The 16484-nt window shown below is 49.0% G+C and overlaps 9 protein-coding genes across 9 annotated transcripts; all 9 read right to left on the bottom strand.

Annotated features, from left to right (window-relative positions):
- Window positions 1-876: 876 nt before the first annotated feature.
- Window positions 877-1236, bottom strand: TEOVI_000028200 (Golgi vesicular membrane trafficking protein, putative; the record flags this gene model as incomplete). Its single annotated transcript, XM_067221461.1, has 1 exon — window positions 877-1236. One exon carries the CDS (start codon window positions 1234-1236, stop codon window positions 877-879), a length of 360 nt encoding a protein of 119 aa, XP_067077562.1.
- Window positions 1237-1693: 457 nt separating this feature from the next.
- TEOVI_000028100 (Scavenger mRNA decapping enzyme C-term binding, putative) lies at window positions 1694-2470 on the bottom strand (the record flags this gene model as incomplete). The annotated part of the gene is made up of 1 exon (XM_067221460.1): window positions 1694-2470. The coding sequence occupies one exon, from the start codon at window positions 2468-2470 to the stop codon at window positions 1694-1696; it is 777 nt and encodes a 258-aa protein (XP_067077561.1).
- Window positions 2471-2611: 141 nt separating this feature from the next.
- Window positions 2612-3079, bottom strand: TEOVI_000028000 (uncharacterized protein; the record flags this gene model as incomplete). The annotated part of the gene is made up of 1 exon (XM_067221459.1): window positions 2612-3079. One exon carries the CDS (start codon window positions 3077-3079, stop codon window positions 2612-2614), a length of 468 nt encoding a protein of 155 aa, XP_067077560.1.
- Window positions 3080-4226: 1147 nt separating this feature from the next.
- TEOVI_000027900 (flagellar radial spoke protein-like, putative) lies at window positions 4227-5873 on the bottom strand (the record flags this gene model as incomplete). The annotated part of the gene is made up of 1 exon (XM_067221458.1): window positions 4227-5873. One exon carries the CDS (start codon window positions 5871-5873, stop codon window positions 4227-4229), a length of 1647 nt encoding a protein of 548 aa, XP_067077559.1.
- Window positions 5874-6590: 717 nt separating this feature from the next.
- On the bottom strand, window positions 6591-7004 carry TEOVI_000027800 (uncharacterized protein; the record flags this gene model as incomplete). The annotated part of the gene is made up of 1 exon (XM_067221457.1): window positions 6591-7004. The coding sequence occupies one exon, from the start codon at window positions 7002-7004 to the stop codon at window positions 6591-6593; it is 414 nt and encodes a 137-aa protein (XP_067077558.1).
- A 491-nt stretch (window positions 7005-7495) lies between these two features.
- Window positions 7496-9367, bottom strand: TEOVI_000027700 (Triple RNA binding domain protein 3; the record flags this gene model as incomplete). Its single annotated transcript, XM_067221456.1, has 1 exon — window positions 7496-9367. One exon carries the CDS (start codon window positions 9365-9367, stop codon window positions 7496-7498), a length of 1872 nt encoding a protein of 623 aa, XP_067077557.1.
- An 831-nt stretch (window positions 9368-10198) lies between these two features.
- Window positions 10199-10993, bottom strand: TEOVI_000027600 (NADH-ubiquinone oxidoreductase complex I subunit, putative; the record flags this gene model as incomplete). The annotated part of the gene is made up of 1 exon (XM_067221455.1): window positions 10199-10993. One exon carries the CDS (start codon window positions 10991-10993, stop codon window positions 10199-10201), a length of 795 nt encoding a protein of 264 aa, XP_067077556.1.
- Window positions 10994-11941: 948 nt separating this feature from the next.
- Window positions 11942-13615, bottom strand: TEOVI_000027500 (uncharacterized protein; the record flags this gene model as incomplete). Its single annotated transcript, XM_067221454.1, has 1 exon — window positions 11942-13615. The coding sequence occupies one exon, from the start codon at window positions 13613-13615 to the stop codon at window positions 11942-11944; it is 1674 nt and encodes a 557-aa protein (XP_067077555.1).
- A 272-nt stretch (window positions 13616-13887) lies between these two features.
- Window positions 13888-16143, bottom strand: TEOVI_000027400 (intergrin alpha chain protein, putative; the record flags this gene model as incomplete). The annotated part of the gene is made up of 1 exon (XM_067221453.1): window positions 13888-16143. The coding sequence occupies one exon, from the start codon at window positions 16141-16143 to the stop codon at window positions 13888-13890; it is 2256 nt and encodes a 751-aa protein (XP_067077554.1).
- Window positions 16144-16484: the final 341 nt, after the last annotated feature.

Below are 16484 nucleotides of genomic sequence, written 5' to 3'. Positions count from 1 at the left end.
AAAAAAAAAATTAAACAACACGAAATAAAACAAGATTAGTCAAAACTTTAAAAAGACCACCAGAAACTTCTAGTCAGTTGAAGGATATTAAAACTAATATTAGTAAGAAAATAACGATAAAGTGGCAGTTGAATTAAAGTGAAGGGGTGCGGAGAACTCACGTCAGTGGCGCCAGTTCTCCCAATAAATTAGGGGGAAAAAGTAAAATAGTAAAGGATAAACGCGTAGCAAATACTAGTGTAGATGCTTTCGGATTGGATACACCAAAAGTAAAACAAAAAGAAAAAATAATTATGCTCGATTTGTCTGCCAAAAAGAGACAGCGAAAATCAGGAGGTTAATAATATTATCCGTTACGAGAAGTATGATAGAGGGGGACGGAGAAAGAAACAAAAAGAAGAAAAGAGAAATAGCAGAAGATAACACAACAAAGCAAGAGGAGAACAGATGCATTCACGAACACAAGCGAATACAGTTACAAATAAACACATATATATTTACTTACTTATTTTTATATCAGACATATCCAAGAAAAGTGATTGACTGAACGGAGTAAGCCACATGCTGCCCCCCTCCATCCTCCCAAACATATCATAACAAGGCGGAGTACCTCAGTAAATTAATGTCTACAGCCATCAAAAAAAAAATGAAGGGAGGAGAAGGGAAAAAATGACGGTGACACGCAAACAACAACGACAACAAAGAGAAACAGAAAGAAAGAGACAAAGAGACACTACGCACGCACACATACAAAGCAATGGCAGTGAGGCGTAGAAATGCAAACGACGCAACGGCAAGTGCAATAATTTTAAGGTGGAAGGGAAGGAAGGAAAGTCACAACAACATCCACTGCCGTCAACAACACGCGGAGCGGCCTCACCGGGACTTCAGCATTATATATATCAGCACAAGGACGACGAACACGAACACGAAAAGCACCCACATATGTTTCGCACTTGTGAGTTCCGGCAGGTTCAAGTACCTCATCGTACGGTTTAAGCGCGCGCGCGTACGTCCAAATGTATCTTGAAGTGAGTCTAAAAAAGAATTCTGTCGCCGCACCTCGACGCCCATGGAGGTGAAGTTTTTCTTTACAGCCCTCACGTCACTAAGCAATGCGGACATAATCTGATCATTCTCCGCCACGGCATTTTCAGTCAGTGCGCCAGTACCATTTGGACGGGCCTCGCCATGCGCTTGGGCCCGCGCGCGGAAAAGGGAGCTCTGCGGCTGCATCACACGCAGAAGTAAACACTAATGGCAGCGACGGACAAAATAGTAGCTAAACAACCAGAAACCGCAGCTTTATTTTTTTCGAATTATTGTGCGTCCGTCCGTACTTGTATACACGCTAAGTGCTTAAAAGAGTAAAATATCGTATGGGCACGCGCGTGCGGGGGGGAAGCTTAAGAAAACGCGGGTTTGTCTCCACCTCGGTTATCCAGCCCCCTAAAGGCTAACGTCACTCAAGCCACACGGAGAAAACAAAGGAAACATAGGAAAGGCGAAAGGATTTAAACTCTCTATGCAGGCGAGTAGGTAATAGTTGTATGGACCGTGCAGTCAGCAACAACAGTTAAAGCAACAGCGGAGAGCCAAAGCAGAGTTCCAATGAAAATTGTAAAACGGCGCCAAACGCGCACACACAAGCACGTACATACATACACGCATACCCCTGTGTTTACAACATTGCCTACTGTTGCACTGGAGCCGTAGATGATGCTACATACGCACGGTTACCCTTACAGGTGCGGAGGTGGACGCGCAGCTGCTGAAAACCACCAGGGTTTAGCCCACACCACAGGCATCGCGGTTCCTCATGTTCAAACCGGTTCAGTTCCTCCACATTTCGATTAAGGGTCACGCATCCATTCTTCCGTAAGTCATTCACCACCTGGTCAGCTGGCAAGAAAAACGGTGTGGCAAAGCTGTTGTAATGTTTCTTGGTCTTCATGCAGGGACCGTCGAGGTCGCGTGAGATAAGGTGCATGTGGAGTTGCGGCAACGACGGGAGGGAATGAAATCCCGTCATGAATGAAAGCGCCTGAATCCCTGCCTCATTTGAAGCCGCATCCTCGCGTGTAAACTGCACGTATTGCTCCGCTACTTCCATTAAGTGCTGCAGCAATGGCACGTGATTGGGGCGTAAGGCGCTAAGCGAGTCAAGAGAAAGATCAAGTGGTATGACAAGACAATGCAACCGCGATTTGGGATATGCATCATTCACTATTATGCACTGCGGATCCTTGTAAAGCACGTGGCTTGTCGGTTTCTTCTGCTGCTGGCCGCTGACATGCGGCGGATATGACGTGAAGGGTGTTGCCGTACGATAAGTGTCGGGTGAACGCCGTGCGTTCTGTGCGACATTGCGAAGAAATGGCAACCGAGTGCGAGGGGCGTTAGCGTTTGCCACTGAGCGCTTTGCCACAGCGCCACCAACCGCCTTCTGAGCTGCAACCGCCCGCTTCATCTACTTTGTGAAGGAAGAACAAAAAACAAAGGAAAAAAATGCTTTTGCGGTGTCTTGTCTTATATACGCAACTGCATGCGATATGTAAGCGGCGACCCTGAAGCGAGTACTGTAATCGTAGCAGCAATTGCAGGAAAGACACTATGTGCGGTTACTCATATTAAATGGTATAGTAAACCTATGTGATAGCGGTACGCTCACGTGCCACTGCCGCTTCTGAAGACGATAAATGAAACAAACACAAGATGTTAGCGCTCTATCAAAAACAAAGTACACAAACATCGCGACACACAACGCAATACCGTACCGTCGGGGAAATTGGCCGAGAGAAATACCAATAAGGATGTATGAGCAAATAGGAAACCTGCACACCACTCCCATTTTTGAGCAAACAGTTGGAGAATATTTCCCACGACACTTATGCAAAACTTGCAGCCGCGCACAACAATAAATTCTATCAATAATCCAGTTGAATGTATAGCCGAGTGGTACATGCAATCCACTCTCTTTCCCAGAGGTTATACCAACATCAACTGTCATTATTATTATTATTGTTATTACTATCGCTATTTCAACATGATGTCTGACACCTGAGTGACCAGTTGACATTTCACGCCTCGCTGTGGCGTCCCTTCTCCACCCCCCCCCACAAAAAAAAAAAGAAGAGACACCCATATGGAAGGCGAGAAGGGAGCAAACCATCTACTTTCTCATTCCCCTCTTAAAGAAAAATATGGCACCTTCACATAAGAGTTAATGATTCACCTACACAACTCTTCATGACTAAGGAATGTTCATTGTATGGGAGAACTACTGCTTTGTTATATGCAACGAACTAACGCAACCTATATGCAATAATTTCTTGTCCTGTGCGAAAAAATATCTTAAGAATATCTTGGAGATAAAATAAAGAGAAAGGGAGGAGGGAGGAAAGAGGAAAGAGAATAATAATAACAACAATAAGGGGAAGTTACAAAACCAAAAGAAAAAAGGGTAATAGAAGTTAACCAAATGATAAGGCGAGAAAAGCGCCAGGGAGCGATGATTAAGTGTCACAAAAAGAAAAGGAAGTCAGAAAAGGGAACGGTTGCATTTACATGTGCACCACATTTCGAAAAAGAGGAACCGATGAGAAAAAGTGATGGTCGTTTGACAACAAAACATCAAGACCCGTATATATATATATATATATATATACTTTTTCCCATTTACTTTTCATAATGACTCTCCTTCTCTTTCACTCTCCCCTTTTTGTTTTCTCTTTCCCTCTTTCCTTTTCCCTACATTTACCTGTGGGTATTCTACAATGTTAATAATGCCCACACAAGCTTCACTCCTTTCTCACATGGAGCGAAATATTTTTTTCTAACCCTTTATACACTCCTCACTGTCCTTTTTTTTATAACATTCCGTTTCTTTTCTGGTCCCCATAGTGCATCTCTCCCCTTTTCACCCTCATACAAACACTTCTATAACTCAGTTCCCCACTTTTCCTCTTTTCTTTCTTCTTTGTTTCTCTTCCTTTTTTTTTCCGTTTTTGTAGGAGGTAACCGTTTTTTATACATCAAAGGCGAACATGCAAAAACAAGAAAGAAAAAGAGTAAAGCCAGCGCATGCCAATGGCGAAAAAAAAAACGAACAACCACGTCAAAAAGGGAGTGCAGGCGGTAATCTTTTTGCAGCATATCCAGCTCTACAAACTCCTTCCATCTTACTCTCATGCAGGCTCATATGCATGTACTTCTTCTCTTCCTCTCTAATCATATTCTTCTTCATCTTCCCCAGCATCTTCAGGCTTTGGTGGTGGTGGTGCATATTCGAGCTCATCATCCAACGTGCCATCGCGCTGTAGGAGCAAATCGACCTCCGGGTACTCGACAAGGCAGCGCGGGGGAAGTTTCGGGGCGTAATTGACACCCTGCAGACTCTTCAATCCAGAACCAATATAAACGCTCTGGAAACTACTACCAGGCTTCCCCAGCTCCGTAACAACATATGTGTAGGCGCCAGGCCACAGACATGAGCGGGCTACGTATGTTCGCTTCTTACTGCTTTCATCGTGAAATGCTTTGCGGAAAGACCATGCAGGGAGTTGGCTACGACTGTGACACGTGTATCGCAGGGGTTCATCACGACTCACCTCACACAGAAATGGATGAATCTTCTCACTGTGGTCAACCTCCCCTCCTCTCCCATCATCGTCGCCAGCCGTCTCCTGCTCAGATGCAACAGTGCGACCATTCAGAAGTAATGTGGGCGCGATGTGAACCCAATATTTTCCCTGAAGCAACTCATCGTCACGGTAACCATAAAACCATGACTTCACGGGCTCAATAGCTTCGGCATCCTCCTCATCAGGAACTTCCTGCGGAATTAAAGGGGGAAGCACGGAGTACGCCGGTACGGTAGCCGGCGGAGGCAGCAAGTTGCCGTCTTCATCCTCTTCAACCGGTACGGCACCCTCCGTTGTGTACATATCAATTGGCGCAACTCTGCAAGTGCAGTTGATGCGGGCGATCTGAGCACGAACATAGTGTTTCTCGCAGCCAGGGAACCGCGGGTGTGTGTCAACAGTGGCCTCTAGATCACCTGTGAACCCGCGGCGGATAAGACGGGCGGCGATGATTTGTGTTGGGGTCACGTCAGGAAGCCGAGCCCATCGTGTAGGGTCAGTGGTGTTGGCAGCATAGTATACAAACTCGTTCAAACCGGTTCCCGAAGATTCCACGCCGGTGTCGGCATGAGCCTTAGGCCCATGGGCAAACAATACATCGGCAATATTCTCGACTGGCTCACCGTCCTCCTCCTCATCCACCTCATCGAACCCGTCCTCATCACCCTCCTCAGGGATACGGTTGGGGTCAATCTTCGTCTCCACGATGTAATAATCCCCAACGCTGCCGTAAAATTTACCCCAGAAGCGTACGTTTGCAAGCGGCTCCGTGCGCATCAGCTGCTTCATGCCAACAACTAGTCGGAAGGCCTCTTCAGGAGGTAAACCCTCGCCAACCGAATTAAATATCGCCTGCTCTGCCACCACGTCCCCAACCTCTCCGAGCACTTCCTCCTCCTCCTCCTCGATGTCTTCCGGAATCATGTCTTCCTCATCTTCTTGTGGCTTACGGCGTGGCTTCGGCGGCACCAACGCTGTCCCAAAACTTGAGGCCCATCGGAGATTCTCCAAAGCATCAGGCGGGACGGTGTTCACAACTTTGGGTCTGTGGTCACCAAATTCTGTGGTAACTCGAGGTGGCACGGAGGTACCCGTTTGTACAGTTAGCGATGCCGGGACAACCGCCTCCAATGCACAACTCGGCTGCTGCTGAACAACTTGCAGCAGAACCTTCTTCATATGTTCCCATAATGGCGATACCCGGATGTCATCATCTGTGAGACTAGCCATAGTGTGGATACTGTAGGATTGAGCCCGCAAGCCACAATTATCTAAATGTTAATATTTGATAAAACACTGACTAATGAAGGTGTGGGGAACCCTTCTCCTCGCGGCTCTACGAATTTAGCATATATTAGAGAGAACGAGAGTGCAATTAAAAGGGTAGGGGAAAAGAAAGAAAGAAAGGTGTTCACACACGCAGAGACAAAGTTATCTCCCACCAGTATTACATAACGTGCAGCGAACCAGCAATTTATCCGCAAGGGGGTGCCCATGTAAAGGCATTACCAGTTAGAAACGGAAGATCGCTATTGACAAAACAAAAATGAATAGCTGTCTTTACGTGTGGGGGGGGGGGGTGGAATACCGGTCACAAGAGACAGCTCTGGTCAATGACACGAAGTTTATGGAACCAACGGGCGAAAAGATGGCACGCCACAAGGAATTGAACGTACAGATACGCACCCACATGCCGGCCCACGGGTGTGTTCCACAAACATGTCCCGAAAATACAACATGCAACAATACAACAAAGCAGCTGCGAAGGGAATATAAGCGAAACAAAGGGTGAAAAGAAAGACATGCGATAATTCCTAGACTGCGAATAACAACCCAAACCTCAGACACTCAACAACAACAACGACAAAAGGGAAGGCATGCTGGGCACCATCTCCAACTCCGCAACGCAGCCCGGACATTGTCAGAGATATAACAAGGTCGGGGGCATTATGTCGATTTGGGGTCGCGCAGGACGTCGAATTCACGGCGTGGATGAAGTGGTTTCTCTAAATTTCGAAGGGGTGATTTCCAAGCACGATCCTTGTCTAAGAGTGTGTCCCCAATTAAGATACTGGCGTCGGGATTAACACGGGCCTCATAGTGCATTTCCGACTCATAGCCAAATAGCGTATGCATAAAGCGGTCGTGACCAATGGTGAAGTATATCATTGTGGTGGTAACGAAACATATTCCAAAGATACGCACTGGTGCCCATAGAAACGCATGTTTGAGAATCCGGTTACGGTCAGCGCGGGTATCATTAAAACGCACCTGCATGATGCCCCTCCAACTGCGAGTGCGGCGTATGACGGGATGCGGGGCGGGGGCGCGTCCGATGGGGCGGCCCGTAACCGGCGGCATTCAACACGTGATGCAAACCCACCTCTCAAATAATTTGCCGATGAAGGGGCTACTAAAAAAAAAAAAAAAGCAAATCAAATTATCCGATACCTGACGCGATAAAAGAAATACAACGAAAGCGGAGACGGGAAACGTATCGTTTCCAAATGTGAGGAGCGCAAAGACAAAAATGTTAGCAACAGTAAAATCAAAGTGACAAGTGGTGACTAGTCGGAAGACATAACACCCGACGATATTGTTTAAATTTTTAGTGAAAGAACTAGTTCATCTTCGTTCCCTTCCTTAGTCGCTTTATATTATGGTCACCTCAGTCAAGGAGCACAAACAGAGGCGCGAGTTTACACGTAGGCATAAGTGCGCTTATGAATACGGCGCGCACCCAAATAAGTGGCCCAACCACCACCACCACCACTCCCCACTCACCACGAGGGTTGCAGCAGGAAGTCCTTGAAGAGTAAATACGAAACGGTTATCGCCTCACATGCATTCCGCTAAGAAGATTTCTTCCCCTTCCCCTTTTTTTTCACTCCCTTCCGGGGAACGGGAGCTCCCTTCTTGGTGTTCTTTTGTTTCCCTGTGGGCTTTGCCCGAACGTTATCACCCTCATCAACATCGAAGAAATGCTCCTCGTCGTCGTCGTCGTCATCATCACCGCGAGAGTGGTGACTCCCATTTGTGCCGCAGCCATGTGAGGTTTTCGGCGACGATGCTTTTTTCGGAGGTTCACCTTTATTCTTCTTACCCTTGCCCTTTCGCTTCTCACCGCCTGCTTCGCTGTCCCTCGCCCTCTTCTTCCCACAGCCGGGTTTCTCTTCGAATGACGTGCCCTTGAAGTACTCTTTCTTGTTTGTAACACCGAAATGCTCCATGTAACCGTCCTCGTCAATTGTTTCCTCATCATCCCGCGGCGGCAACTCCGAGACGAGTGGGGCGCTGGCCTCTTCACCACGATCCACCCGAAGAACGTGCCCACGGAGGCAGGAGCCATGCATATGTTTCTGCGCATATGCAGCATAAGCAGGGATAGCGAATACGATACTTGCAATACCCGTGGGCAACCTGGTGTTCTTATTCACGATAATTTTGCAGCTGTTTATTTTCCCACAGACCGAAAAGTGGGCCTTCAGTTGTTCTTCCGTCACGTCTTCACCTAAATTTCCAACAAACACCTCTGCAGGACCATTGTCAAGTAAGTTATATTTTTCCGTCACACCAGTGATGTTGCTGGGAAGCGCATTGGGCTTTGCAGCTGCGGCGGGCGCAGGCTTCCGCTTCTCCATTCCATTCACTGGTCTGTTTGCCGGAGGAACATCGAGGCCCAAAGGCACGACTAATTCACCCTCATCCCCGTGATTGGGCCCGGCGGCCGCAACCATATCGGCGTCACCGTCTCCCACCAGCACACCTTCGGCGGCATGAAGTGCGGTACTGCGAATGGGGGCCTTGGAATACGGTAATGACCCCGGCGCTGCAGCCTGCGCTGCGCTGATACGACGACCGAACATAGAAAACCCATCAAGGAACTTCACGGCAGCCTCGACGTCCTCGGAGGACTGGAAGGTCAAGAAAGCTTTCCGATTCTTGGAGGTCATCTTTATTGAATCCAAGCGCTTCTCTAACTGGGGTGCCACGTCCCTCAGAATCTCTCGGATAATCTCCGGTTGTGCTACCTTAGCTAAGTCTGAAAGAAGAACTTGTCGGGCATAACTGCACTTCCCGGAATCATTGGCACCATAAGATCCCCCAGCACCTTCCATATCCCTCGGTTTCGGCACCTCCACTCGCAGTGAACGCCCAAGGAATTTGCGGCCATTCAAAACCCGCACTGCAACATCCACGCTGTGCGGAGATTGGAAAACAAGGAACCCAAAACCCTGTCCGTCCTTCTTGATGAGGCGCAGTGGCTTTCCCACCTTCCATGCAATCACAAACTGCATCAACTCCTCCTCCACACTCAGCGAGCTCGACTTCACCTCGTTTTCGTATGGCAGACCATCAACAAACACCTTGGTGTTGAGTTTTTTCGGTAACTCCGTACCATTTTCTGTCACCGTGGTTACAACGCGCTGGGTCTGACTCGGCACAGGGCGCTTGTCAACTGCCTTTCCGGCGATGCTTTTGTCGTTAGTGCTGAATTTATTGTTGTCAGTTTTGCTGTTACGACCACTACCATCCAATGGTTCGTTGTGCTTTGTGGCCGTATAACCCGTGTTATTGCCTCCTCTGCTTGTGCCAGCACCACGTGAAAATCCTCTTCCCCCCATACTGCGGCTGCCGCCTCTCCCACGAAACGATCCCGCCCCGCGCTCCATCCCGCCTCGGTCACCAAAGAACCGCATTGAACCTCTCCCTCTTCCTCGCATTCTTAACTAAATCCTCCCTTCTCCCCTTTTCCTCACTCTGTAAAAGTGATTAAATGGTTTTATGTTGCAAATAAAGCAACGGCACAAGGAATAACAGAGGGCGTGGTAGTAGTGTACGAAGAAAAGAGATACCACGGTGAAGCAAGTTTTCAAGAATGAGGGAGAAAAGTGGGTGACCCCAAGTACAGAAGAAGGTAAGGCAGAATGTGCCGTAAAGTGGGGAAACGCAACAACGTCGATAATTACACCAGCTTGTTGTAAACACACGCAAATGTATGTACCGGGTAGCAAAAAGAGAAAAAAACATGGAAGATTCACCAGCCGCGTCCTTCGTTAAGAGATCTCCGTCCCGCAAATTTTACCAACGACATCAAATCCCCACTCACTCTCCCAGATGCCTATGCGTTCAAACATCCACCACACGACCGCTCGTCTTCTACGCCCATCTCTGGAAAAAAAGGAAGGGATTTATATTACCCCGCCTCGAAATACACTATGAATTCAATTTTTAAAAATGCACATACGCTGGCGCACATCACGAGCTATAAATACTACTATCATCATCACCCATATTTATCACTTCTACTTTACCCACCTTCCCAACATCAATATTCCCGACACCAGTGATATTGCGGTATAGTCACGTTGGATTTTTATTTCAGTGCTGTGGAATCCCACACACCCACAGCCTCCGTGTAAACTGCTGTGCACGCGCACTGAAAAAAAAAAAGAAACACGAAAAGGCACGAAAAGAGTAGACGCCCCATGCACTCTTGCACACGTATCTCCTTACGCCCGTCAACAAAGGGGTCACTTTCATACACACATTTTCTACCAGTTTCCCGCCTCATGCCAGGCGCGGAAGTTTGACACATCAAAAAGCAGTGGACTTGTCATCTCATCAAGAGCCCACGGCTCATCTGCAATTGTGTTTAGCGCAATTTTCGTTACGCGCTCCACCGCTATGCGGGAGACACTCCTTGCGGGTTTCTGCATTTGGGGAACCTTTTCAATGGCATCCGCTAACTTCTCTGCTATACGCCAAAACATAGGAAAGCTAATGTAGTGCTCCTGCATCTGGCGCCGCACAAACGGCACCGCCAGAGCCTTCACGGCGGCATCATCGTGCGCCACCGACAGGGCGCTCTTATAGAAGCTGGTGAACTCTTCCTTGAACGTATCATCACATACTTTCTTCAAAGAAGGAAAATCCTTTAGCACACCGCCCCACCATGACACAACAAAGCTTATACTTTTGCTCATTTCTGCCTGCTCTAACAAACCCTGGGCCGCCACTGTGTCGCTCTCTGCCATGGGTTCTATTTTATACCGCGCGATTCCACGAAGCGGCCGATAGTGCTCCTTCTCCGCCCGACTGTAACCGGCAACAGAAAAGATAGTGTCACTGTCGTACGCAACACCCAAATTGCTGCCCGTAAGATTTGCCGCAGCGCTGGATGATTTGCTTACAACATGACGCATGTTGTCTACACGAGGGATCAAGTCACCCTGTGCATAAGGTTGTGTTCGTCCCGTTACAGAGGAACCCCAGTACTCCACGCCCCGACGCTGCAAGAGAAGTGTTGCTGTTGCAACAGGCAGTGTTTGCTTGCGTAAAGTCAGCATGGGGCTGCTGTAGCAGAAACACCCTAAGGGTCAGCGAATAGGAAACTAAGTGGGCACCTTGTGGGCACGTAAGTGCGAGAGGTAAGACAAATAAGAGAAGCCACAATGTCTGCACTGCATGGTGGTCACATTGCGAGCAATAATGACGAATGACAAGAAAAGGAGTTACTTAACCTGCATGTACAAATCCACGCCAACTGAAGCTGGGGATGTAAGAGGGGGAAAGAAAAAGAAAAAGGGGCCGGGAAACACACAGAACACAAGCACTTCCACGCGCATACACACACATATATATATACATATACATACAGACATGCGTGTGCATACGGAGAGATATCAGCCTCCCATTTTGTGAGTTCTATGAAGCCGTTCCTCACCCTCGATATGCGCGCACACCATTTATCGTACCTTCGTCTACCTCTGTTCATCCCATCCCCACTTCCTCTATCCCTCCCCCTGTCCCACGCGACAACCTCCAACATCCAGCGACCCAAGTACGGCGAGGCAAGCGATACACATATCGGTTAGCATTGCCCGCGAAAAAGAAAAAAACACCAATGAGCGGAGAAAGAAAAACGCAGGAAGGGAACAAAATATCCAAACAGAGAGGGGTTAAACAAACAAAGCATGCGCTGTTGGTATAATCTACATTGCTAGAACGTGCACACAGAAACAAATACACGCGGAAACGCATAACCACGCGCCGCTGTGGCGAGCGCGACAAGTTAACACAAAAACGAACCGTTTGAAGGGAACGATAAAGGGAAACTAAACACAGCGCAACACAAAACTATGAAGGCCAGAAAGCTTCAACCCCGTCCGCACTTCCGACTCTCACACCATTGCAGGACCACACGCACACACATGTCGGGGTCACTCCTCTTGCCAAAATAAATCAAGCAAAGAAAGGACGAAAAGAGGTAAAGAGGGAAAGGAGGAAATAAACCCCTAACGACCCTTTCTTGACCTCCCTTTGGAGACTCCCGCCACGGCGTGTTCCAGTGTTGACATGCGGGCTTCCACATCCTCCAAAGAAAAGACCACATCAACCTGAGCTTCTGCAGCCACCGCCGCTGCCGCCGTAGTCGATATGCCGGGGCTCCCCACGAGGGAATCCAGGCGCGGACGGTGAGCCACTCTAGACTTCCTCCTCATGCTCTCGCGCCTCGAGGAAACGGCAGCGGGCTGCTCCATTACGGGCGGAGGTGCCACCTCGGGGGCCGCCAGTTCGCTCCGTTCGAGCCGCTTTTCCAAGCGCAGCTCAAATGCTCTAGAAACCCTCCGGTAATTTGAGGTATCCAACACATTTTTCATGTTATCCTCGAACTCTTTCCGCTCCTTTTCAATTGAAACCCTCAAAGCCTCATTTCGATATTGCTCGAGCTCACGTATGGGCTTCATGAACTCCTCTTCAAAGATACTCCTGAGCAGCGTTTCACATTCATCCACAACCGCTCGCCGTTCGGCCTCCATGTTTAGCATGCCCTCCTCCAGAAATTCCTGCAGTGGAGGCACGCAGAAAGGAAAAATATCGTCGTGAACTAAGCTAACGTCACAGGTCTCAGAAGGCTGCGCGGCCAAAAGGAAGGTATGAAACAGCCTCCAGTGACGCACTGCAGTGGTACAGAAGAAGTTCAGTATCTGTGCCAGCTCCTGTGGTGTGAAGTACGGCCCAACAATAACTTCGTACACTACCTTCTTTTTTACAACCTCACGTCGCGACTTAATCTCCACTGGCGCATTCTCCAGTTGCTCCAACAGTAACTGTTGCTGTTTCTTATTCTTCTCCTTCGCAAGTTTAGCTTCGATAGCGGCAACGAACTCTGCATCCTTCTCCTCATACGTGACATCTTCTACAGATCGGCGCACATCATAAACTTTGCGTGGCAACGAACACGACTGCTCGATCAGTGCCTCCTGCAGCACGCGAGTGCACCGCTCCTCTACAATTGAGTCATCGTCTATCGCATTGGAAGGCGCCTCCGCGATGGCCCTCATGAGATGCATCGCCGTCAGCAGCAAGCACTGAACCTGCAGGGGCGAAAATCCACGGTGAAGCGCGAAGAAAATCAGGTCCTCGCACCACTCACACAGCGCAATATGTTTCAGCTGATCCTGCGCCGCCTCACGGTAAAATAGCATCTCAACACCTTGCTTGTCCACCAACCGCGAGGGCCTAACTATGACTCTGTCTAGTGTTACTGCACGGCTATCGCTGTTGTCATTGTGCCCCGGAGCAGAAAAACCGAGTGCGCGCATGAGTCCTGCGCGCAACACATACGAAGACGGCATCATGGAGAAATGGCACGACTCGTCATCTGACTTTGGAAAAAGCTTCGGCCAGCCCTCCACGCACTGGGACTCCTGTATTATGCGTGAAAGCACTTGCCTGGCTCCAAAGTCCCGCTGAAGGGGCAGTGTGAAAGCGCTATGCTCCTGCTCCACACCACGAGCATGCTGAACAAGACCCTCAACAAATTCTAATGAGTGAAAAGTCGCCTGCCGTACAGGGGCCCGAAGCACAAAAGGAAGTGCCTGTTTTCCAGAACGGTCATGTGTTGGGCTCGATGAAGGAAGCCTTTGCCCGCCAGCTGCGCCTCCAGAGTCCCACAGAGGCTCCATCAACGCCTCGATACACAAAGAAAGTGCTGGCGCAGTGGCAATGCGTATATATATATATATATATATATATCAAACAGGGGTAAAACAAGGAGAGGAAGAGAAAGAATTCAAGGGGATGTAGTAAAAAAAACATGAGAGAAATCCCCCATAACAAACACAATCCATATGAGGCATGACATTCTTCATAGGGAGGGAGAAGGATCGTGCAGAGCACGTCCGTGGTCAACACACACACACGCCACACGATGACGCCAGCCACACATACCTCCAGCTTAACAACGAAAAATACGCCGAAGCTCCGCCAATAGCGCAGTGGCATCCCCGCAGTTGCAGGCCGCCCCTAGCGCCTCTCCTACAGCGGATGTGGCTTTGGGTGGGCGGGGCATTATGTCTGATGCACCGTTATACAGGCGTAGGAGGAAACGCTGCAAGTACTCCTTATTCTGCAAGGCCCGTGAGCGATCCTTCCCAACAACCTCAGGCTCAGCGAGAAGTCGATTGCGCTCCTCCAATAGAAAACTCATGTCGCACCCTTCGCAGTCGCCTTGCATCTCACGAATGGCTTCAATTAACTGGACATCACTGACAACCTTATTACAAGCAGCAATACGCGTTGCTATATGTTGTAGCTCACATTGCAATGCGTTATCGTGGAGGGACACGACAACCTTCACCTCTAAGGACCGCTCCAATCCGCAGCTCGTCAAAAAGCATTTGATGGCGGACAACGCAACCAATGAACCAGTAAAGAATGCCGCACGCCTGTCACCATACTCTACTTTGATGATGCTGTGAAAAAAGACGTTTTCGTAGTGTAGTGTTGCCTGATTTGCCCGATATAACTCGGGTGTCCCTGGGAGCATCCGCTGCAGCCAGCTATGCATGTCCCTTGCGGTGAAGTCACCCTCCACCTCCAGCACGGATTGAGCAGCCGAAGGGTCCGTAACCTCCACACTATCATGATCATTGTCGTCAGCAACATCACTACAACCGACGCGCGAAAAGAGCGGTAGTGGTCTCAGCATAACAGTCTTTACTTGCGCTGTCCGGGGTGCCGGGGCGGCCAAAAGAGTGAGTTTTACGGCACCCAGCCGTCCGTCTTCCAACCAAAACCTGACCGAGCAGCCGTACATGTGTTCCCGCAGCGGTCGAAGAATAGCCCGGGTTACTCCGCATGGATTATTTTCGGGTCCAACTGCCTGTTCAACCATTGTAACCCCCACCGACTGAAGAAAGTGCAACTCGACGTCACTATGCAGGACGATATTGTCTAGCGGGGTGTCGGACTCGATCGTCAACAAAAGCGCCGGAGATTCCGCCTGTTGGGATATTGTACACTTCGAAGTGAAGGTGGAGGAAACAGCCAATACAGGGGCATTGACGACAGTTGAACCCGTGCACCTCGCCAGCTCTTGCGTAGTATCCATTAGCTCTTTTCTGAGCCTCTCAATCTCCCTCTCCATAGCCTCAATTTGTTCGTCAACGGAGTCCTCGATTAGTTCCATAGGTACTGTTTCTCCTTTCGGAACACGCTCCACCTCCTTAACTGTGAAGGCAGTGATTTTCCCACTGAAAGAGTGAACAATCACGTCAAGCATCTGAGAATGTGTCACGAAACCAGTCTCTATGGTAAGCACACGACCATCAACGCAGCCTGACCAAATGCAGACCGGTGTCAGCTCGTCGCTTTCCTCACCCTTGTCAACTAAAAAGACTTGCACTGAGCCATCTAACCTACCAACAACCACCTCCTCCTTCGAGTCAGAGTTGATGTCACGCACCGTCAATGCGGTTACGGACGGCTGTGCGTCGCTAGGGATATAACTGAAAACCCGTGTTAGTATTACGTTACTCTTACAAAAGTCCAGACAACCCAGTGAGCCCGCCTCAGTGCCATAGTATACTGCATTCTGCGTTTCACTCACGCACAATGCTGAGATTGCGGCCTCACAGCTTAGCTCCGATAAAAGTTTGTTATCACACAGCATACGAACGACACGGTCACTACATCCAATAACACAGCGATAGTCACTAAAAGTAACAGAAGATCGCTTCTGTGCGGAGGGTGCAATGAACGCCACCATAGCGTTTATGTGGTCTGGGGCCATGTAAAAGCCAAGCTCCGTTGCTTCACAAAATCCAGTGACCATGAAACTTCCACATATTATGATAAAAGGGGTGGACACAAAGATAGTATGAGGCGTCTCCGTCACATTTGTATCAAACGCAAAGAACTCGCGACCTTTTCTCGAGTACGCAACCAACTTACTACCATGCACGAAGAAAACTTGGTCATCATACAGCGTCATGCAGCTTACTGGATGGCTCCGAGGTGGCGTACTAAAAGCCACCGACCTCTCGTTTCCTTTGCCCACAGAAAAGGAGGACACAACACCATCCCTCTCACCGATCCCTAATCGCTGCTTATTCTTCTTGCCCAACGGATATACGACCAAACATCTCGGGAATGTTGACGACACTGATGCAATTTCTCGTCCAACTAATTCAATATCATGGGAGCTAATCATCCTCAGCTCACTCTCCCCTTCCACTCCACCCAACTCCACACCTTTTTGCGTGTGCCCCTTACGAATCCGCTACAAATATCGCGCTCGTTCACCGCACGTGTTAAAAGACGAGTGTCCGAAAAGAACAACGGGTAAAAAACAGCAGTGTCCCCCACCCTTTGCCCCACACCTCTTACTTATCCAGTGGTGTACAGCGGCGTCACTCCACCTCGGGTAGAGCCGCTCTTCTTTTCTCTTATTTTGGCTCTTCTTCCCTCCTTTGCTTGTATTGCTTTGTCAGCTCTTTTTCCCCTTCAAGGAACGCCCTCCCACTCAACCTCTCCGGGCCCACGCAACTGTTA

The sequence above is a fragment of the Trypanosoma equiperdum genome (assembly GCF_001457755.1).
Source record: "Trypanosoma equiperdum strain OVI genome assembly, contig: ctg_144, whole genome shotgun sequence".
Taxonomy (NCBI): domain Eukaryota; phylum Euglenozoa; class Kinetoplastea; order Trypanosomatida; family Trypanosomatidae; genus Trypanosoma; species Trypanosoma equiperdum.
The sequence above is the reverse complement of the archived record's forward strand: the minus strand, read 5'-3'. Positions and strand labels throughout refer to the sequence as shown.